Source organism: Helicoverpa zea, chromosome 26 (assembly GCF_022581195.2).
Source record: "Helicoverpa zea isolate HzStark_Cry1AcR chromosome 26, ilHelZeax1.1, whole genome shotgun sequence".
NCBI classification, from domain to species: Eukaryota; Metazoa; Arthropoda; class Insecta; order Lepidoptera; family Noctuidae; genus Helicoverpa; species Helicoverpa zea.
In genome coordinates this window covers 5244704-5268675 of record NC_061477.1, presented here as the reverse complement: position 1 = coordinate 5268675, position 23972 = coordinate 5244704, and the positions used below count along the sequence as shown (strand labels likewise).

At 41.6% G+C, this 23972-nt stretch overlaps 2 protein-coding genes across 2 annotated transcripts; both read right to left on the bottom strand.

Annotated features, from left to right (window-relative positions):
- Positions 1-4443: 4443 nt before the first annotated feature.
- LOC124642888 lies at positions 4444-6222 on the bottom strand. Its single transcript, XM_047181637.1, has one exon. The coding sequence runs from the start codon at positions 6220-6222 to the stop codon at positions 4444-4446; it is 1779 nt and encodes a 592-aa protein (XP_047037593.1).
- Positions 6223-16215: 9993 nt separating this feature from the next.
- On the bottom strand, positions 16216-23756 carry LOC124642887. Its single transcript, XM_047181636.1, has 8 exons — positions 23473-23756; positions 22942-23106; positions 21827-21853; positions 21684-21710; positions 21215-21241; positions 20631-20657; positions 20070-20096; positions 16216-16395 (listed from the first exon to the last, which is right to left on the bottom strand). The coding sequence occupies exons 1-8, from the start codon at positions 23491-23493 to the stop codon at positions 16216-16218; spliced, it is 501 nt and encodes a 166-aa protein (XP_047037592.1). The 5' UTR covers positions 23494-23756.
- Positions 23757-23972: the final 216 nt, after the last annotated feature.

Here is a 23972-nt window from a genome sequence, read left to right as displayed (position 1 = left end):
GAGCACAAGCATTGAAAAGAAGAAAAAGCATTCTAAAAGGACGAAGCCACAGGACTCAAAAGAAAACCATAAGAATCCCAAAAAAAATTGTATCAAAAAGGTAATTAGAGCAAACAATTAAACATAATCAATATCTGGGGCTAGAAGGTTTTTAAAAATAAAATATTCAGTAATTCATTGCTTTTATTTTCAGTGTTTCATTTCAAAATGTGAAGTTAAAGTGAGTGTGAACTCTAATATACATATTTTCACATAAACACATCTGAATAGTTTTGCCTAATGATATTTCAATACCTATTTTTTCACAGTGCAAGGGACGCCAAGGTTCAGCAGCGGTATGACAAACTTTTAAATATTACTTACAAGCCAAAATTCACATACATACTTTTATATAAATACGAATTTATTATATACCTACTCTGTTTGAGTTGGCACTAACTACCCGCATGCTGCAAACTTTAAGTAGGCTCACGAATCAGTATGAAGATCATTGTTACTACACACATTATATAAGATCAGGTTTTAACCGGTATCAGACCGACTGAAAACTTTGGTTGGAATCAAAATTATCTTAAAAAAAATCGGTTAACAGTGTCGGCCGACTGTTTAGTCTAGGTATAGTGTCCTTTTAACTAAAAATAAACAATCTTGACATAAAGGGACTTAAGTTAGAATATATATACATGTATATACTAACTTGATATTATTTATTTCAGTGCAGCGCAGAATCTTGCAGCGCTTTCGTATGTACACTTCTATTAGAATTCTACAAAAAACATTGTCACGAAATGCGAATAAAAGAGAGGAAGATGAGAATAAGAATTGATCACCTACCTAGCCTTTTCCCAACAATGTTGGGGTCGGCTTCCAGTCTAACCGGATGCAGCTTAGTACCAACGTTTACAAGAAGCGACTGCCTATTTGACCTTCTCTACCCAGTTACCCGGGCAACCCGATACCCCTTTTTTTTTTTTTTTTTTTGTTGTCGCTGGGCTAAAAATGCTATTACGCATCCCCTTCCCGTCGGGGGACGGGAGAGGGGTATGTGGGACTCCCCGGTAAAGACGTTCCCGGTATACCCACTAAAAAGGCCCAGCGGCACTCCGACCTCGCCTGAGTGGAGGGGGTCTGGGAATCTATGGCATCCAGTCCCCCACCGGCGATTGCCCGCCTTACGGCAGGCCCCTCATGCCTCCCCCCAGTGGGGAGGGGGTCCCTATGATGGCCGGAGCACAAGGGGCGGTCCTTGTGGTGCAGGCGGTGGCACCCCCGTGCCTGGTACCCGCTGATCACCCCCCGGGGCGGATGGGGACGGACGTTGTGTTCGCCGTCTTCCACCCCTGCTTCGTCTGCGGTGCGGCGCCGCGAGAGGGTCGCTCTCCCGCACGCGCTCCGCCGACTCCTTCTGTGACATGACGTCCTCACAGAAGGAGGCCACCGCTTCCCATGCCTCCTCACTTCGCAGCATGGCAGCAATCACGCTGGAGAGCGAGAGGTCGTCCCCGACTACTGCCACCAGGGTGCGGCGGGGTTCAGTCCACGATGGGCACACCTCGATTGTGTGCTCTGCCGTATCCACCTCGGCTTCACAGTGGTGGCACTGTGGAGTCTCCTCCCTCCCAATCCGGTGCAGGTACGATCCGAAGCAGCCATGCCCGGACAGCACCTGCACCAGACGCATCGAGAGGCACCCGTGCCGCCGATCGAGCCATCCGTTCAGGACAGGCCCGATGGCATCCAACGTCCGGCGACCGAACGTTGCCGAGGCAAGGTCCTCGGCCCAGTGCCCAGTTATTACCTCCCTCGCTTCCTCCCGAACTTCTTCCCGTTCTATTGGGTCCGGGTGCCGGTCTAGAGCCCTCTGTGCCGCCTTCCAGTCGTACACTCTGGCGAGCACCCAAGCCTCGAGCTCCCATGGAGGGGTTCCCGCCAGAACGCACGCCGCCGCAAAGCTCACTGTACGGTACGCCCTCGCCACCCGCTGCGCAATGACCCTCTGTGGCCTTCGGATGGCAGCGGCGTTTCTCCGTCTGCACAGTGAGTCTGCCCAGATTGGGGCCCCGTACAAGGCCATACTCTTGAGTATGCCGGCGTATAGACGACGGCATTGGTCGCCGGGCCTCCCGATGTTCGGGAGGAGCCATGAGAGGGCGCCCGCGGTCTTCATTAAGCGCGTCGACAACCCGCTGAAGTGGGCGCTGAAGTGCCACCTGCTGTCGAGGACTATGCCCAGATATTTCATCTGGGGCTGCACCCCAATGCGGACTCCCTCCACATGGATATGAGCGTCGGGCGGTTGGTGTTGCCGAGGCCCGTGGAAAAACACGGCTTCGGTCTTTTGCAGCGCCACCGTCAGCCCTAAGCGGGAGATTCTGTCCACCACTAGTGAACCGCCCGCCGAGGCCAAGCTGGCCGCCTCTGCAAAATTTCTCCCCCGGGCAGTCAGAAGGGTGTCGTCTGCATAGCAGATGACAGACGTGCCACGGGGGAGGTTTTCCCGCAAGAGCCAGTCGAATCCGATGTTCCACAGGAGTGGCCCCAGAACAGAGCCCTGTGGGACACCGGACTCGACGCCGTAACGTCGGAGCTGTCCCGTCTTGTCCACAAGGAGGACAGTGCGGTCCCTCAGGTAGTCCGCCAAAAGTCCCCGCAAATACGGAGGCACCCCATGGAAGCGGAGGGCCTCCAGTATGGTAGAGTGGGGAATAGAGTTGAAGGCGTTGGCTATGTCGAATGACACAGCCAACAGTCCATCCCCCGCATCCATCGCCTCCTTCACCTGATCCTTGAGTCGAGATAGTGCATCAACTGTCGAACGCTCAGCTCGAAAACCGAACTGGGCGTCCGCTAGATCTGGGCCGATTGTACTCAGGTGCCTGTTGATTCGGGCGGCGAGGACCCTCTCGAACATTTTACCGACTTCATCCAGTAAAACGATGGGTCGGTATGCCGATGGGGAGTCCGCCGGCCGCCCTTCCTTACGAAGAAGGCACAATTTGCCCTCCTTCCATGGCTTCGGGAACCTCTCAGACGTGAGGCACGCACTGAAGAGGTCCCGAAGCCTTTCTCCCATCTGGGAGGTGGCGATGGCCATCACCTTTGCGGGGACGCCGTCTGGACCTGGGGCCGTCTTTTTCCCCCTGAGGCAGAAAGCTGCCCTTTCTATCTCGTTCTCCGTAACCAGCGGGACCTCCTCGGCCGACGACAGAGCCGCACCCCGCGGGGCGCTCATCACTGGTGGGGTGAAGTTATCCCTGCCCGGAAACAGGGACTGGACCACCCCATCCAGCAAAGACGGCTCGAGGGTTTCGGCAACGGGGGGACCGTACGGGCGCAGTTTGTTGCATGCAGCCTTGTACGGCCTCCCAAAGGGGTCAATGTCCAAACCTTCAAACATTTCCGCCCTCGCGCGATCCTGGGCTGTGCCCATTCGCGCCGTCAGTGTCGACTTAGCCTCTATGTAGGCTGCATAGAGGCGGTCTTCGTTGTCAAGGTCGCGAAGGCGCCGCCGCCGGCTTCTCGTGTAGGCCCGCCTGGCTGCCACACAGGCGGCCCGTAGATCCCCCAATTCCTCTGACCACCAATAAACGGCACGTCTAGGTTCCGGACGATGAGACCGAGGCATGCTAGAGTTGCACACCTCGGTCAGGGATACCCTTAACTGGACCGCTGTGGCGTCCACATCACGGACTCCGACAGAAGGGGCCAGCCAGTCCTGGACGAACGCCGCCTCTACGGCGGCCTCCCGATCTAGGCGGGAGAGCGCCCACCGTGGGAAGTGCGACCGACCCTCCTGGGTCCCCTGGGAGTCTGGGGTGCAAACATCAAACCGCACGTATCGGTGGTCGGACAGCGTCTCCACCAGCTCCACCCGCCAGTCCACTACACAGGCCGCCAAAGAAGGGGATGCAAAGGCGAGGTCCACTATGGAGCCCCCCTGCCGCCGCACGCAGGTGTGTACTGTTCCTCTATTCAAGAGGGACAGACCGGATGACACGGACCAGGTTTCAACCTCTCGTCCTCGGGCATTGGTGGTCGGGTTACCCCATATTATCGACTTGGCGTTAAAGTCGCCCAAGACCAACACCCGGTGCTGTACCATTCCGCCTGCCACCCTGGCGAGGACCTCTAGAAAGTTCTCGAAGTCCGTGAGAGGGCGGTTTGGTGAGAAATACACCCCTATAAGGGCAATGTCACCCCACGCTGCGGCCACGTATCCCGGTCCCCTCTCTAAGAGCGAGAGGGGAGGAGAGTCCGTGGAAGATCGCGCCATCAATGCAACCGAGCCGTTGTCGTCTCCCAGCCAGCTGCCAGGGACAGAGTACGGCTCGGCGATAACCGCCACGTCCACCAACCACTCCGCAAAGGTTTGGACCAGCAGGCTCTGGGCTGCTCTGCAGTGGTTGATGTTCGCTTGAAGAACACGTCGTCTTTGTCCAGCCATCAGTCGGTGTTCATAGCGCTACCCTCGGTGGCCGGCACTGAAACTGGAGTTACAGTAGCAGCGACAGCGGCAGGCCGCGCCAGCGCCTGCGGTTTGCCCTTCTTTAGTGGCGGTCGGCATTCCCTGCCCGCCATCACGTGGTTGGCTGGACGACCACTGGCAGCGCATACCGCGCAATGCGTGGTGGCAGCCTCGCAGGTGGCCACCCTGTGCCCCTCTTTCCCGCAGCGGAAGCATAGTTCCCCACGATTGGCAGTGGACGGGCAGAGAGGCCGGGTGTGCCCGATGCCGAGGCACTTGAAACAGCGCATCGGCGCATCCTCGAGCACTCGGACCCCACCCGAGCTAAGTCCGACCGGAAGGCGACCCTTAGCCAGGACCGCTTTGGCAACTACGACCGGGCACTCTAATCTCGTAGTGCCCATGCCCCTGCGGCCAGGTCTAATGGCTCGGCCTTTGATAGATGCGACGGTGCAACCCCCCGCCGCCGCAACCGCTGCCACCACCTCCTCTTGCGTGACTGAGTCGTCGAGGTCGGTCACCTCAAGTGTCACACACTTGACTGCTCTCACGACCTTGGCCGTGTCCGAGATAGCCTCTCGGAGCTTCGTCACGAAGAGGTCCGCCTTGGCGCCGCGTTGGGCCCCCGAGAACTCGAAGATTCGGGCCCCTGTTTGGGTCTTTCGGCACGTGACTCTGCCAGCCCCAAGTTCTGTAGGGTCGACATTTGTACGAGCCCGCCGCAGCACGGACTCATATGTCTCCCCTCGTTCCGCTGCCTCTGGGGTTAATGTGACCACGACGGCTGCAGTTCTTGGAGGAGGAGCGAGCTTCCTCCTCTTGTCCGCTAGAGCTGCAGGCTTGGCTGCAGGGGGCTCAGGGGCCGACATTTTCCCTCTCTGCTTCCTTTTTACCACCTTTATCCAAGGCTGGTTGGAAGGTGTGGTGGAGGGCAGCAGTACGTCTTCCGTCACCGGTTCGGGAGGGAACGTCTGAGTAGTCGGGGCCGGTGACGTCTTCTTGCCCTTGGTGGTTTTTAGCACCTGGAGCTCCGCCTGGGCTGGTGCCGTTGAGGGCCCCGGTGTGATGGGCATCCGTCCGGGCGCCTTATCCGCCGCGAGTGGAGGGCGTAGCCGCGGCTCCGGCAGGAGCCGATCTTCAATGCCGGCGAGACAGGCTCTGGTGAAGGCCCTCTCCTCCATAACTACCTTGCGGATAATATCCTCAAAGTAGGAGGAGGGAGGCAGCGGTGTTGGACCTTCTAACGTTCCCTCTTGCCGAGTCGTGGGCTCGGCAATACGCGCGTGCAGCGCAGACACCTCTTTCTGCAGGCGATCCACCTTCGCCTGCAGTTGCCGCGTTTCCTCGGAGGTGGTGCGCTGCGCCAGTTCCTTAACAATGCCGAGCAAGCTCGCTGCCCGGCATTTCAGGGCCTTCTGTAAGGTCCCCTTCAAGTTGGAGGACTTGGAGGCCACCTCGAGGATTTCCATCTGATCCTCCAGGGCCATGCGCTCCATTTCCTCCACTGTGTGGTCCGCGTAGACGACACTAGAGGCGCCGTGGCTGGCCTTGGCTCGGCTTCTTCGCGCCGGCTGTTCCTCCAAGTCGTCTTGTAAAACCGCCCGCTTCGCCGGCTTCTCAGCCGCATCTGAAGAGCCTACGGAGCCCCGCTTGAGGAAGGCCCTCTTCCTGGTCTGGCGGGTTGCAACGCCGCTCGTGCCACTCATTTGTGACTCCGTGTCGGACAAATCGGTGGACACGACGTCACTATCTCGCATGAGACTAGCCGCAGATGGTGCGCGGCTGGTCTCTGATGCCGAAGCATCTCGAGCCATGGTTTGGCCCCGAGAAGGGCCTTTGGGTTTGCCCTGAGAAGGGCCTTTGGGGAGACAGCGCCCGGAGGCGGCCCTTACAAGACGTGGCATTGCCACCCACAATATCGAAACGCAAGACTGTTGAAGATGTTTCGACGCACAGCGTTCGTTAGCCGCCGGCCTGCCACTCCGTTACGGTGGTCAGGCGCGGCGTTGCCCAGGGGTCACTACGTGGAAGTCAACGCTGTGGGGGGACCCCCAACCCGATACCCCTACGTGAGATTGGTTGTCAGACTTAGGGTCATGGCACAGTATAGTGGCACCGCAACAGCACGGCTCCACACCAGCATTTAAGTTGTCATTCAATTTAGAGCATTAAATCGTGTATATATTATAAATATAAATAAATATAAATATATAAATAATATAATAAATATAAATCGTGTATATATTGGTTTTGGCAATTCTATTTTTATTAAAGTATATTTTTTTAGCTTGAATTCCATTTTCTATTTTTTGTGTGTTTCAGACTAAAGGGCAAGATTCAGCGGCTTTGGTTAGTTAATAATAAAAATAAGCAATTTTTATTTGAAATGGTAAACATTATTGGATGTTGGGTCTTATTTTCATACAAATATTATTATTTTTTTATAGTGTACTGGACAACTTTGCCATGCTGTGGTAAGTACATCATTTATTTAAAAGCGGTTATAATTTCAAACTGTTTCTAAGTTGCAAACATTAAACACAAAAACTGAAAACTTACTGAAAACTCAACCAAGTCTATGGATGCAATTTTAATAAATTGTCGATCAAAATACTGAGTCTTATACATATCATCATCCTAGGCTTTTCCAATTACGTTAGGATAGGCTTCCAGTCTAACCGAATACAGTTTACACTTAGCGACTGTCTATCTGACCTCCTCAACCCAGTTACCCGGGCAACCTGATACCCTTCACAAAGGCTGTTTTAATCAATTCCAATATAACACAATTTAATTAAAACCGCGTGAAACAACTAGTAATATATCATTGACACGTGTTTTGTACATAAATTCATTTAATTAGTAGTGTAACCTCGTGTTACAATAAAATGGAGACAGATTGACATATGTCCTGCTAATTGGTTTAAACCGCATAGGTTGTACAAAGGTAGGCCGAGCATGACTTTTGTTGAAAAACACAGGACTTAATAAAATAGTGGACTAAATAAAAAGTTAACCCACAAAAACGATAGTTCCAAAGTCCTAAGCAGCATATTTTTGTATTTATCTTCTAGACAACATTATATTTAGCCTTTCATCGCGACTAGCCTCTGGCTACTATGTAAAACAAATTAATGCGGTGAAAAGAATACGGCTTTTCCCTTATAAGAAAGGGCTTTCTATCTAAGATCAATAGATAAGTAGATAGTATTAACTATTTCTAAAGGGTCCACCTAAATAGTTCAAGTCTAATAAAGTCCCAATCTTTTTAAATTAAAAGACAGTCCTACAAAAACCAACTCACATGCATAACCTACTCATAACTAGTTTACACCGGTCGTATCTGGTTAGATGCAGTTATAACACGTCACACGAACTAATGCAATAGACTATCGTTGTACCTATTGTGAAGTTTATCTACAATGTTTGTTGGTAAAGCTATACTAGGTGTTTCCTCTGGCTTTACTTGGCCTAGATTGTGAACAATCACACTTCCTCGTCTCCTTGATTAATTCATGTTACAAGTCTCAATGGAAGTCCTAATTCGTATTATGAAGTGCCAATGTGGGATCATTTTAACCCCTGCATAATACGGTAATAAACCAATTTTTGTGTCATATGTTTTAATTCCAGAAATACGCTTACATCATTTTGTAAAAACCGCAGTCCAAACCAAGTTTTGATACAAGTTGCAGTTTTGAAAAAAGAACTTAGGTTATTTCAGAGAGTCCGAAAACTACCTACTTATTTTTTATTCATGAATATATTATTTTTTCAGTGCGTCCACAAGCAGTGTATTTCAGCGGTAACGTACTATTTTCATTTTAATTCAAGTCCATTATTCAATACAGTATTTATTATACTTATACTTGATTTCCTTAAGTAGTTTATCACAAAATTTAAATACTGGTACTAAATTAACACAAATTCAATACAAACCATTTAAAAACGTGGCATAAAAACATATTAAAAAGTATTACTTTTACAGTGTGAAGGCCCTATTTGCTTTGGAAAAGTAAGTAAAACTTTCCATATAAAGGAAAAACTTTGTGAAACACAATTTAATATTACAGCAATGACCATTTTTAGTCGGTTGATATCAAATCGTTGTAATATGCTCACTACCCTTCATTTCCATACTGATTTATAAGCGAGGCCAAATCATTGGGCGACTAAAAGTTTGCATGGTTCAGGGCTTTTAAGTGATCTTTCTAAATTATATATGAATTAGTTAATATAATATTCAACAAGTTTATTTTTCTCTGTTTAGTGCGAAGGAAGAGCATGTCATGCTATTGTAAGTGTTTTTTTTTAAATAAACTATTTTGCAAAAAAAGCGGGCACCTATGCAAAATCAAAGTTTTAAGGACTTTATGTGTATTTGAAAGGGTTTTAATAACTGTAGTATGTTACTAGCATCAAAAAGGATATCCAAGCAAGCGGGCACCTCGCTTTTTTGCAAAAGAGTGTATTTGTTTAAATATTTTTAGTCATTGTTACTGCTATATTTACTTTTGTTTAATTCTTATAGTCCCAAGGACGGGCATCACAAACTATAGTAAGTATATTATTAACGTCATACCTGTATTTCCATCATCTTCATATCGAGTGAGCTGCAGGTTTAATCACCTAACAAGCCCTAGTGTCAGAGTTTTCTCAAATCCGCCTGACGGCCTCTGACGTGAAATTGTAACAACGACTGCTACTGAGTAGCATTCGTGGACGCCGGCGCCACGTTCCCTCCAGGCCATCCTCCGAGCCTTTTTCCCAATTATGTTGGGGTCGGCTTCCAGTCTAACCGGATTCAGCTGAGTACCAGTGCTTTACAAGAAGCGACTGCCTATCTGACCTCCTCAACCCAGTTACCCGGGCAACCCGATACCCGTTGGTTAGACTGGTGTCAGACTCCCTGTTCACGTCCACGTTCCCTCCAGGCACGGGGGTATAACACCGCTAACTTCCAGACTCCGGGCTGTTTTGTGAAACTTTCTAAAACCCAGAAAGCGATTTCGGCCTAAGCCGGGAATCGAACCCGAGACCTTGTGTCCAGCTCTTGTGATGTGATATTTTATGATATATACTTAACCAATGAGGCAATTTGTGTCTTCATAATTATACGACATTTATGATGAGATTTAATAAACATAATTTGTTATTTTATTCTAGTGTACCAAGGATGAATGCATGGCTTCGGTAAGAACAAATTAATTCATTTACAGTGTAGTATCATAGTTAAGAAATATTTGCCATGTATCTTACTAGCATTCCCAAAAGTACTTGACCTAGAAATGAGCAAGCTCTTGTAAGATAGTAGGCGTATTATTTTGTATGTCTCCCTCAGACCATAAATATATTTTTATTGATATTTTTTAGGTACTATAAATAATTTTTTTATTGATATTTTTTAACAGGCTAACGGTGAATTAGTAAATGCAAAGGTAATTAAAATTATTTTATACTGTGAATGTGAAAGCCAGACAGACTTATTCTCACTTTCTACTAAGTTCGTACTTAGGTTTTTTCACAGTTTTACCTTTATTTCATTGCAGTGTACGGGGAAAAGATGTGTGGCCCAAGTGAGATATGTTTTTGTTAAATGATAATTTTCAATCTAATGGAACTCTCATATTTTGCTTTATATTTCAAACTTTATTTATGTAATATTTCAGTGTTTTGGAGCCAACTGCACAGCTTCGGTAAGTTATAATTTTATATTTTAAGTTTATATCTAAAATCTTTTTAAATATATGTGTTGTACATAAAATTTGTAACCTAGAATTCCATCGCAGGTTAAATAATTTTTATCGGTTTTCAGTGCGAAGGAAAAAGTTGCCTCGCTGCAGTAAGTTTTAATTTAAATTTTGAGCATTGGCACCAGGACTTTATACTAAGTCTTTAGGTATCTGGTGTATTACCTTTCCATATACTACACAATTTTTAACATTATCATATTGATCTACAGTGCCTCGGGGATAAATGCATATCAAATGTACGTAAACTTATATTACTTATGTAAGTATTAAAAAGTATTAAAAAAATCACATATGTATACATATAGTATGTATATGTCACCGTAAGATTACAAACATCGTTAGATTACAATCTATCTCGAGAGATTGTAAACTGTCGAATTATTGTAAACCGTAACACCTGATTGCAATTTAACGCATTATTTTTCGCTATATTATAATCTATCGATGAGAAATTGTCAAATTGTCAACTGTCCGAAAGCTCTCCCTGATTGGTCAGTCTTTTTGTAAGATCGAGAGCGATGTAGAGCGGTCAAATTGTCAACTGGCGTAGAACGGAATGCATCTTGCGCGCTGATTGGTAGAACGTCAAAAAAGACAATGTTCTTTGCAACTCCCGGTGTCACAGCTCTTTGACGTGCAAAAATAAGTGACGGTTTAATTTTTTATAAAATCAAAAATTGTACTTAATTTTTAAGACTCAAATTACACACAATTAAAAATTGTATTAAAAATTGAAGTTAGTGACGAAAACGAATCGCTGCAAAACCGACTCCACGTAGTCTTGTCTGCCCTACCCCTAGAGTGCAATTCAAAACCGCGTAGGCGCGGAGGGGCGAGGCGGCCTGCGAGCTGAGGCGCAGGTAGTTTCAGCGCTCGCCGCCGCGGCTGAGGCTGGCCGGCTCCGCCGGCCAGCAAGCCGAAGCTGCGGTGGTGAGCGTGAAAACCATCTGCGACGATAAGCTCGCATGGGACCGCCGGAGCCCCGCAGTGCCGGAGCCGTGACAGTAGTTATGCTTGCTGCATGTTGCATGCTTACTTCCATGCTGGGTCAATTAATATGGGATGTGTTATATTTTAAACAAAAAACTCAGTAGGTACGAGTTAAAAAATTAGAAGGTAAATAAATATTTTTATGATGTCATTTAATAGTATTTAAGAAGTTTACTGTTAGAATGCATGCTACAAATTTAGATGCAAAAAAATAACCATCATGCTGAGTTGTATTTAGAGTGGAAGATAACTCGTGGCTAAGATAGTATCATTTAGATGCTCGACGCTTTATTAATTGTGGCTGACTTAGTAATTTAGAAGGCAACATACATTTTTGGGGGCGAATAATGATATTAAAAAGAAGCCTGTTTAATTAGCACCCCTTTTATTTTATTTTTAAATATTAGTTTGTATTTGAAGACAAAATACCTAACTGTATTTTTATAAGAGTTATTTTTATATAAATTTAATACTTGAAGAATTTTTGAAGAGCATTTATTTTATTTAACTGACACCTCTATTTCATTCCTAACTCTACGGGAACTCCATGGGAACAGAACGGCTGGTCGTGATTGGTCGATCTTACAAAAAGATTGGTTGACCAATCAGAGAGAGCTTTCGGACAGTTGACAATTTGACAATTTCTCATCGATAGATTATAATATAGCGAAAAATAATGCGTTAAATTGCAATCAGATGTTACGGTTCACAATAATTCGACAGTTTACAATCTCTCGAGATAGATTGTAATCTAACGATGTTTGTAATCTTACGGTAACATATACATACTTTTCATAAAGAATTTACATTATACATAAGAATTATACATAACTATTCCTAAAGATTTTTTTCTAAAAAATATTTTTTTTTTTATTCTAAACATAACATCTATTTCACACTTTAAACTTTTTCCGATAGCTGTTTTGCTATTGTGATTAAACTGATTAATCCTACTAATATTATAAACGCGAAAGTTTGTATATATGGATGTATGGATGTTTGTTACTCTTTCACGCAAAAACTACTGAATGGATTTTAATGAAACTTTACAATAATATAGCTTATACATCAGAATAACACATAGGCTACAATTTGTAAACATATTGTTCGAAATACTAAACCTGCGCAGACGAAGTCGCGGGCACCAGCTAGTATAAAAAAATTTCAAATCTTTTACTGTCACGAGTTTAAGTCAATTACCTGTCATCCTGTATAACACAATATAATAATCATTAATTCCTCTTTTTTGAATGCCTTTGCGTTACCTCTCCTGTTTACTCAATAATCTATACTCCTATGCTATACAACAATCTATGCTTCTATAATAATAATAATAAAGAAGAAAAGTTTGTTTGTTTATGTGTACACCAAAGACTCCGAAATCACTGAACCGATTTGACAAATTTTTTCACTGTTCAAAAGCTACACTCTTTCCGAGTAACATAGGGTATATCTTGTCCTGGTAGGGCAACTATTTCTCTCGAGAGTAACAGCTAATAATGACATTAATTTCGTACATTTTATTGCAGTGTAAAGGCAAAAACTGTCACACTAATGTGAATGAGCAAACTGTTAGTCCTGAAGAGGATAAAAGTCACTCTGACAAGACTCCACATGAAGCAGACTCTGACGATGGTTACTATGGCAACAAGAACCTTATCGACCAAACAGACAACAGTAAAGGAAAGAAAGTAAAACACCACAAACCAACAAATCCCATTAACCCACCTGTTGATGATCCTAATGACGGTTACTATGGCAACAAGAACACTATCGACCAAACAGAAAAGAGCAAAGGAAAGAAAATAAAACACCACCAACCAACAGACCCTGTTAAGAAACCACCTGTTGATGATCCTAATGATGGTTACTATGGCAACAAGAACCATAATGGCAACACCAAGAATATTAAACATAGAAAAATAAAAGAAGATAAAGGTGTACAAATAAATTTTACTCCTAACGCAGAACCGAAAGATGGTAAAACGAAAGTAGATTATTCTATAGGAATACACGTTAATGATAGATTGGCAGATTATATCAAGTTTGAACTAGGAGAGCTAGGAGGTAGTTCCTTATTGAGACACTTTGATTAAGAATTTAGAATAAGAACTTTTATTTCCAAAATATTACATGTTATACTGTAACTAGGCAAAGCCAGTATCTTGGGCGCTAATTTAGAGAAGATTTACAAATACAATTTACAAAAAATACAAGTTTGGGTGGACTTTAGAGTATGAACTCATAAATCTTGTTGTAAAGTGGAAGCTGTCTGAATATTATTAAATACTAACTTTTGCCCTTGGTTTTTATCGCGTCCCGAGAGAGCTAGTTCCCGCACCTAAATAAGAAGTAGCTCATATATTAAACTACCTATATATGTTTCTTAAGACGTAAGAAACACACTCACACTTACAAACTTTCGCCTTCATAATATTAGTGTAATAAATATGAAATTCTTTTGTAAGTCATTGTTTTTCTTCACCTATAAAAATAACTAAAGTTCGGCCATTCAGAGAATGCGTTCCTGACACGTCGCGATTGAACTGACGACGTAACTACATTCATTGATTATTGATATAATAATGTTGTTTTAATGCTCCTCAATTGTTAAAACGGTAAACAACCAGCAAAAATATTTTTATCGTAACTGCAACGCCATTGCAAAGTTACGTCGTCAGTTCAATCGCGACGTGTCAGGAACGCATTCTCTGAATGGCCGAACTATAGTAGTAAGCAATTGCCTAGGCCTATAGGCATATGCCATGCCACATTGCAAACTAAACAGTCAGCCGGCAAAAACCGATGGTTGGCAAAAAAATATTTTTAAAGAAAATCTTGATTCCAATCAAAGCTTTCAGTCGATCTGATACCTACTAAAATACCTCATCTTTGTAATGTGCGAACTACCATTCATCTTCATACTGATTTGTGATTTACGAACTATCCGCCGACTAAAAGTTTGCAGTGTGTACTCTAAGAATAATTTCATTAACATAAATTCAAGTACATTAGTATTATAGTGGCAACCGTGGCATCGTCGCCAAGCTGCCAGAGTATCCAGAAGCCACGTAGAGAACTGTAGCTCGTGGCCACGCTTCGAATTCGGTGACGTTGCCAAACCGTCGCCAAGTGAGTTAGGTACTATACATATCAATATTAACTGCTTGGATACGTAGCCGGCGACGTCGCCATTGGCGTCCCAACGAGGCAGAGCTCTTATATTACTTTAGCTTTCACTTAAGTACTTTAATATTCAAAAGCAGAAAAATATCTCCACTTGAACCTTTTCTGACATTTTTGATACCTACATCAAAGGACGAAAATAAGTTTTATCATATTAGAGAGAAACTCTTGGACTTGTAGAGGTCATATCTTTCTATGTAAGTGAAAGGAAAAATTTGGAATAATTCACGTGGAATATATTATCTATTGAGTGCCTCATGGGCACTTGAAAAACTAAATTAAATACGCTTCTGTACCTTAGGGCTAGTGAATTAATTTATGATTATAGTTCGGCCATTCAGAGAATGCGTTCCTGACACGTCGCGATTGAACTGACGACGTAACTTTGCAATGGCGTTGCAGTTACGATAAAAATATTTTTGCTGGTTGTTTACCGTTTTAACAATTGAGGAGCATTAAAACAACATTATTATATCAATAATCAATGAATGTAGTTACGTCGTCAGTTCAATCGCGACGTGTCAGGAACGCATTCTCTGAATGGCCGAACTATAGTTTATCGTGAATTAGAGGAATAACTTAGGTGCTAGTAGAAATTGGCCTCCTTTTTGTAATTCTTTATATACATTAAGATCGAATGAATTTGATCCGATTATGCAAACCTCTAAATATACCTGCTATATCTCGTAATTCCGCTTGCCTTCTAAGGAAACTAATTCATACATTGTGCGTCAAACATTTAAATTAGTTTTATAGATTTGGCCTAAAAACGCGACAGATAAGCTGAACTACTTTCGTATTTAAAGTATTACCTAAGGAACTAAAGAAAAAATCAAAACCACATTTAATATTTTTATTACAAATTACATTATAATTGCGCGATAGTTAAACGCGCTTAAAAAAAAAAACGAAAATCAAAGACAACAAAATACTCCGTTTTTTCATGACACAACTATTTACTTTGATTAAACAGTTGTTTTAAGAAAATTGACGTTTATATTGTTGGTGAACTTGATCCTAAGTAATTTTAGGCATGAAAGTGCGAAATACATGCAGTTACTTTCGCATTCATAGTATGTGTATGTAAGGGACAAATTAACCACAAAATAATAATTAATATTTTCTTTATAAATTGCATTACAAATACAAACACACATAGGGCTATGTGTTGCTCAGGTAACTGGGTTGAGGAGGTCAGATAGGCAGTCGGTTCTTGTGGCCGCTGCATTCGGTTAGACTGGAAGCCGACCCCAACGTAGACGGGAAAAGGCTCGGGAGCTAATAAATTCACACATAAGTTCATCGCCATCATAACGGTAGAGAAACCACTATAGTTCGGCCATTCAGAGAATGCGTTCCTGACACGTCGCGATTGAACTGACGACGTAACTACATTCATTGATTATTGATATAATAATGTTGTTTTAATGCTCCTCAATTGTTAAAACGGTAAACAACCAGCAAAAATATTTTTATCGTAACTGCAACGCCATTGCAAAGTTACGTCGTCAGTTCAATCGCGACGTGTCAGGAACGCATTCTCTGAATGGCCAAACTATAAGGAGTTATTCTCAATACTCAATTCTTTATTAGCATTCCATATGGACCCTACAGGGCACAGCTTAAAGAAGGTGGAGAGTTTTAATACTAGCTTATTATTAAATTATAATTATATTTAAAAACATTAATTAGTGTACATGTGAGTGTCAGTGTGAATGGGTGTGTGCGTTTGTGTGTATGCGTGTGTGTGTGTTATGACTTTTATGTGTGTACTTTTATATAGTTTTTATTTATTAAAGGATTTGTCTTCCATGTTCTTCTTCATTCTTCTTCATATTCTGGCTGTTCTGGTGGTACTCCTGCCTGTCCTTGCTGCCTAACATCAGGAACATCGGGGTTGGAGAACCTGTAGTCGTATTGAGGGTACAAGTCGTTCCAGGTTGCGTTGTTTAACTTGCTCGAGCCACCGTTCACCGTGGATGCGCAGGACAGCATTTTGCACTGAAAATGGTGTAAATTACTGTATTATAATCTGTGACATCAATTGATATAAGAAAGTATGTAATAATGGCGTCCTCCACCGATTTCGGCCACGGTGGCTGTTCTCATTTTAAGGAGATCAGCCAGCTACGCAGAACATATTATAGTGCACGAGAATTTGCGCAGACACAGGTGCACTCCCTATTCCTTCACTCTCATAACCCGGTGGGACGGCAATCCGACACGACCGGAAAAAGATCAGGCGCAAGACCGACATTTACGTGCTCTCCGATGCAGGGGTAAATCAATCACCAACTTCCAGACTACGGGCTGCTTTGTGAAAGCTTAAGAAAACCCACAAACCGATTTCGGCCCGACCCGGGAATCGAACCCGAGACCTCGAGCACAGCAGCTGCGCTTGTGACCACTAGACCAACGAGGCAGTCAACGAGATGAAGACAGTATGTAGATACGTAGTTATTGACCAAGTAATCTATTCTAATTTTATCAAGCTAAAGAGTTTATTTGTTTGAATGCACTATAGTTCGGCCATTCAGAGAATGCGTTCCTGACACGTCGCGATTGAACTGACGACGTAATAACATTCATTGATTATTGATATAATAATGTTGTTTTAATGCTCCTCAATTGTTAAAACGGTAAACAACCAGCAAAAATATTTTTATCGTAACTGCAACGCCATTGCAAAGTTACGTCGTCAGTTCAATCGCGACGTGTCAGGAACGCATTCTCTGAATGGCCGAACTATAATCACTTGAACAACTTCCAATTTGAAAAATTATTTCAGTGTTACAGAGCCTATTTATCGAGAAAGGCTATGGGCTACTTTTTATCAGTTTGCGTGAATTTCTTCCAGGGGAACGGGCCGAAACCGCAAACGGAAGCTAGTTCCTAAATATGGTGTTTAACGCTTATACCATCTATAGATATGTACCTACAGGTATATAAAAAATATGTTTTAAATACTTTTCAACACTAATAAGTTAATAACTAGAGTCATAGTACTGCCAACAATTTATCCAAACCAGTAAGGGTGCGTCCACATCTGGCGAATGCGCCGCGAATGCGCAGCACGCGAGCCGATCGCGAGCTGTCCGCGAGCTGCGCGCGTGCATTTTTGTTCGTGCGCCGCTTCTGCGCCGCTTCTGCGCCGCCCGCGCGCAGCTCGCGCGCGACCTAAGCGCCGCACGCGAGCGGCGCGCAGGCGGCGCGCGACGTCTGCCATCTTCGATAGTACTGAGCCAATATACGGAACTGTAAGGGCGAGAACTGATTGCACGCAGATCGCGCGCCGCTCGCGCGCTCTATACGAGCCTTGCGTGAGTTGCGCTAAAGAGGCGCACCGAACTATTGCAGTGACTGCACGCGCGCAGCTCGCGGACAGCTCGCGATCGGCTCGCGTGCTGCGCATTCGCGGCGCATTCGCCAGATGTGGACGCACCCTTACAGGGAACAGCTCATTATTCACGCTGACAATTAAAAAGCCTACAAAAAATAAGCGTCGAATTTTATAATTTTTTCATTGTTTTTATGTCTAAGATTGACATACATTTTTACTGCCATAGGACTTTATTGTATATTTTTGATTTACCTCAGGTCAACATCTCATTATAAATATCTTAGTTGTTACCTACTCTTTATTATTTTATAATTTACAAGTGATGTCATATCATGCCCATATTAATTATGTATTCAGTTCTTTTTCGAAATTAATTGTCCGATACAAGTTACATGAAAACTTTATAATGAACGTCATAAACAGGCAAGCGGAAAATATTTTCAGAGACGTTTCGGTAAATTATTAATGAGACATATTATTTTACTAGTTTTCGCCCGCAGTTTCACTTACGTCCCATAAGGACTACTCGACTTACTCGGACAAAAATGAACCCATAGCCTTTTTCAATAAATGGAACCAATAGTTTCTGAGATTAGCATATTCAAAAAACTATAAAGATAGTCTTCAGCTTCTTACATAAAAATGAATTGCTGTTCGTTAGTTTCGCTACTCAAAAATGGCTGGACCAATTTGGCTTATTTTGATTTATAGAGGTCCAGGTAATTTAAACGATACGAAGTTTGCTAGTCAACTAGAATTAAATACAGATTTCATTTGCAAGACAAGGAAACCCGCAAAAATTTACCTAGCTACAAATATAAAGGAACGAACAAATATCGAATATTTATTCAACATGATTCTTATATAATATTGACGCATCTCTTTTACGATAGAAACATATTGTGTGTTCGACAGCTTTGTGGAACATAGAGTATGTTTCTTTTTACATGTTTTCTATATTCTTGTATGATTTTAAAATGATTTTATTCGAGGAAAGAAGAAACTGCCACTAATGTAACTGAGAAATTCAGAGAACTTAAAATATACTAGCTTTCTCCAACAGCTTCAACCGCTGAAACTTTTAACCGATTTTCGCACCCGGATAAATAGGCTATATTATAAGAATGTAAGTATTTTTTAAATTGATACAGTATTTACTTCACTCATTGCTTCCACTTTGTAATATAATACATATCTTATATTAAGAGCTCCGACACTGAAAAATACTTCCACACCATTCAAGGTTGACAAATACTAGGGTAAAGGCGGGATAGATGCCCCATTATTAAAAAAACCTAACTTCCCATGCTCGCGATTAAGAAACAACCGTATAACTAGAAACCACAAGCACCCCGCACCTAAATTAGCCACGCGCCATCGAGGGGTGAGGTCGCGTTTCGCTCGTGTGTGAATTCATCTCCGCGGCGAACTTACAGCGGGCGTAAAATTTTTAAAGGTGAGTATTCGCTGTTGTATAACTTTATAAGTAGATATTAATTCCATCAAATTTTTTATTACGTATGTATATTGTTTCATGAAGTATACATTTTGATGTAAATTGTTGCTCTATTGTATTTATTTGTTTAAAAAAATACTAGGGCATCTAACCCTGTAAAAAAGGATAGTTGCCCTGATTTTTTACGGTATAGGTGCCCCTAGGGGCATCTATCCCTCCATACACAATGTGTACCCATATTCAAAGCACTTATAATACATTCATGTATTATAAGTGCTTTGAATATATATTTTTTATATTTTTCATGTGTTTATGTATAGGTATTTACACTTTTTATTGATTACGAATGATTGACAGTTCAATCAAACAATGAAGATGAAGACAATTCACCTAAGAACAAAATTAAGGAAAAGAAAACTAAAGGTTTGCCGGTGAAGAAGACTAAAAGAGATGGACAGGATGAGCCTAAAGATACAAATAAAAATAACTGCATAGAATGCTTTCAAAACTATGAACAAACAAAGTCTTAATCCGACTGGATTCAATGTGTAATGTGTCAGTGCTGGTTACATGAAACCTGTACACTTTTCAGAAATTTTTGCTCGAGATGTGGAAAACTTAAAGCACTGTCCGGTTAAATATTATGATTAGTATATTGTGTTATTTAAGTTTTTAAGAAAGAATGATTTTTATGATTTTGCATGTTGAAACTAAATAATTAATATTTTATAATAAGGGTTTAAAATATAAAATACATAGAAAGAATTTTATTGTGTTAATTTTAATTAATCTGATAGGTATATTTAATCCAAATGCAAGAAGTAAGTTCCACAGTACGTGAGCGAAACCGCGGGAAACAGTTAGCATTAGAATACTCACAGTTGCTTCACAATTCTTGCCCCAACACTGCAAAAAGAACAAAAAGAGACTACATTTCTGTAAAATTTTACGTATAATAGTAAGTTATTAACTTTCCATTAAAAATGTTCGAAGCAATGACAGTATATTGTACAGAAAATATTGGAAAAGAAACGCCTCGTTAATTCTTATTGATGCATGTAATGGTCGCTCTGTCTCTTGACTCTTTTGAAACTGTTCGTAATTATAATGTAGCACGTTTTACAGTTAAAATACAGTTAAAATATGTAGTGTTATTTTAACGAAAAACTTGTACAAAATTATGGCGTATTTTCTAACGATTCCAGTAATATACCGACCGATATTGATAAAATTTCACTTCGGTTTATTAAATTAAATAGAAAATGGAAACACTATAAACATAAAATTTTACCTGAAAAATTATGGGCAAAAATCAACAGAATTAAAAGCTATTTTCCAATACAATTGATGAAAAATGTACAAAAAAAAATCTGTTGCTGTGAATAAAATTCTCGAAAGCTACTGAAAATAAACACTAAAACAATTGGATTCCGTACATACCCTGGACTCGCAGTTGAGGCCTTCGCACTGCAATCCAATATAAACAATATGTACAGTGCAATTCGATAAACAATGCAATGCAGGACAACATGAATGCAGTTTTGTTTCTCGCGTATGTAGGTTTCATTTCGGACAAAGATATACGGGGTGGTCTTTTTTAGGGTTCCGTACCCAAAGGGTAAAACGGGACCCTATTGTTTTCGCTCTTCTGTCCGTCCGTCCGTCCGTCCGTCTGTCACCAGGCTGTATCTCATGAACCGTGATAGTTAGAGAGTTGAAATTTTCACAGATGATGTATTTCTGTTGCCGCTCTAACAACAAATACTGAAAACTAGAATAAAATAAATATTTTGGGGGGCTCCCATACAACAAACGTGATTTTTTTTGCTCGACTTCAATATAAATATATATATATGTGTATAGAATATTAGTTTGGATGGTATGGAACCCTTCTTGCGCGAGTCCGACTCGCACTTGGCCGGTCGAAATACAAAAGTTGCGGTTTTGTAAAGGAATTATTCGTTAAAATCTAAAATTCTCAGTACGCCAACAATGTAGGAACTAGTATATTGAAAATGAAATACCTTAGCTGAACATTGCTCGCCGATGCACTGAAATTCAAAACAAACGTTAGACGTTTACATAGGAACCATTTTACTTTGTTCTTTAATAGATTACATTAATAATACATTTTCTTCAACATAGTCGAGATGTGCTTGATGTAACTTGGAAAGATTTCAGTATCTCATTTTGGCGATCTTTCGATTTTACTATTAGCCCCAAGTTCACCGATAACAGAAACATCAGTTTTTTAAAGTTGAACGTGAAAATTCATGGTAAATGTTTGTTGTAAATGTTGTGGACTTAGGCCTTAATATATCACAGAGTTTCTTTTTTACGATGCTACGTCGTAGTCATGTTGCTACGCCGTAGCATTATTATCATATCTTTTGGGTAAATGATAGTGAAAATATATCTTTCTGCTATGAAATTATAGATATAAATTAGTTACGTGCTGAAGAAGTATAAGGATAGCAATCCTCTTTTACATACCATAGCAAAACAACCTGAAGCCTTGCACTGAAAACACACAAAATAATACTTTGAGATATTTAAATAATATGGAACTTGCAACAACGTTTATAAGTTTTTTTTTATATAATTAACTAGGAAAAAAATATGTCTGTAATAATTACCACAGCATTGCAGCTTACTCCCACGCACTGATGAAAGAGTGGAATAAATTAATTAGAATTTGCATAATATGTATAAACTTGAGATATCATAAACTCATTCTATATGCATACCCACTTATATTATAAAGCTAAAAGGTGTATTTGTTTGCTTGAACGCGCTAATCTGAAAAATTTCTTATCCGATTTGCAAAATTCTTTCAGTACTTCTTGTCCGGGACCCGCGAAGTGGTGACACCAAGGGGAACTAATAGTTTTTAATATACCTTTAATTAGTACATTACCCCAGAAGCACAGGTATCTCCCGTACACTGAAAGAATGCGCTAATTAATTGAAATCGTAATTAACGTTACTAAAAACAATCTTTTTTTAGCATTATACTAAATTCTTACCACACTATCACAACTAGTCTTGTAACACTGAAATGAAATTAAAAACAAAATAAAATATATTTCGAAAAGTTTATCGTGTGATTAATTAACGAAGATAACGCACCCTTGATTGACACGATTCTGCGGCACACTGTAAGATACGAGTACATATATGAAAAGCTTAATACTTTCAAAAGAATAAACCTTAATTTCTGCCCAGTTAAGACCATTTTGGCACAATGACACTCAGCTGCATCCTGTTAGATTGGAAATCGACCTCAATATGGTTGGGAAAAGGCTAGACAGATGACAGAGTATTTTGGCCTACAGTTTCAAAAAAAACGAATCGGTTATATTTTAGTTACAGACTTCCATAGCACATGGGGCTAGCAGAATGCTTTTCCACTCTTTTCTATTTTTGACGACCTCTGTGGCGCAAAGGTCACCAAGCCGGACTGCCGAATCTGAGGTCCCGGGTTCGATTCCCGGTTCGATCGACATTTGTGTGATGAGCATGCTTGTTGGTCGTGGTCTGGGTGTTACAATATGTATTTATAAATATGTATATATGTAGCTATATGTAATTTATCAGTTGTGTTAGCACCCATAACACAAGTTAATTAATAACTTAGCGTGGGGCTAACCGACCGTGTGTGAAAAGGTGTCCCGACATTATTTATTTATTTATTTATTTATTTTGAGAAGCAATTAACGAACACTTCTTATAAAGAAAAGAGATATTTTACCTCATTTTCATATTGATGTTTTGGTCCAAGTACAGTTTCGAAGGCCAGCCATTCTTGTTCATTCGTATTGTTTAGATTCATAGTTCTTAACACTACTTTGATGGCTGATTCCACCTTGGGCGCCTTAATTGGTGCTTCTGTGGCTGTCATGTTCAAGGATTCTGTCTGTAAGAATGTGACATAAGTCACTTATTCTTATTCTTGATTATGCTTATGATCGATCGATCCATGCGGCTGTTTGATTGGCCACGAGCTCTTCTAAAAAATCCTTATTAATATTGTAGAAATAAGTTATATTTTTGGTTCAATAAGGTAACATGGTAAAATAGTTGAACCGAATGAAAATAAAACTTAGCAAATAGATAGGCCTCCAGAATGACAAAATATGGTGTGATTGAAAATCAAATTAAAATATTGTTTTCCTAAAAAGTTTAAATTCATTATTTAAATTGATAGGACCGACGGAGTTAAAAAGACATAAAAAAATGCTGTGGAGTACATTACAATCACGAATGATTGACTTCGACTTACCGTCCAACCTAATCTTGACATGCTTTCATCAACAATCGGCACGTACAATTCCCCCTGTAGGATAAATAAAAATATAATCACTTTTTTTAAGGTTCTTTTCAATGTGTATTTACTTAGAGATTTTAATTTTCCCCAACAAACGTTATTGCTTACTAGATCGAGTGGACTAGAAGAAATATGTATGTGAGCCAGTGGAGTCGCGCACTAGTGGAGTCTCGACTTTACCAATATTGCAACACCAGTGTTAACTTACCTCTATTAGGTATTGTTGATTTTTGTGAGTTTTTCTATCCTAATAAGAGAAAAATAATAATTATCAAGATTCCTACAGTCCAGGTCATTTATTGAAATATTAATACTTTACCATGACACGGGCCAAACCATCTCTTGTATCAGCCTATAAAACATAAAAAATATATATTTACAATCCACCACCCACCAGTGAAGCGTGGAATATACATAAACCTTAGAATATCCTCCTCATGAATATTTCTTTAAAG

What these genes read in the sequence shown, in the direction of transcription:
- LOC124642888 (XM_047181637.1), bottom strand. Translation starts at nt 6,222, where the DNA reads ATGCGAGATAGTGACGTCGTGTCCACCGATTTGTCCGACACGGAGTCA.
- LOC124642887 (XM_047181636.1), bottom strand. Translation starts at nt 23,493, where the DNA reads ATGTCAAGATTAGGTTGGACG. An exon ending in CTTCAGGTTGTTTTGCTATG is followed by an intron (nt 21,242 to 21,683) that starts GTATGTAAAAGA and finishes TTTGAATTTCAG; the next exon opens with TGCATCGGCGAGCAATGTTC. An exon ending in GCAAGAATTGTGAAGCAACT is followed by an intron (nt 16,396 to 20,069) that starts GTGAGTATTCTA and finishes CACCATTTTCAG; the next exon opens with TGCAAAATGCTGTCCTGCGC.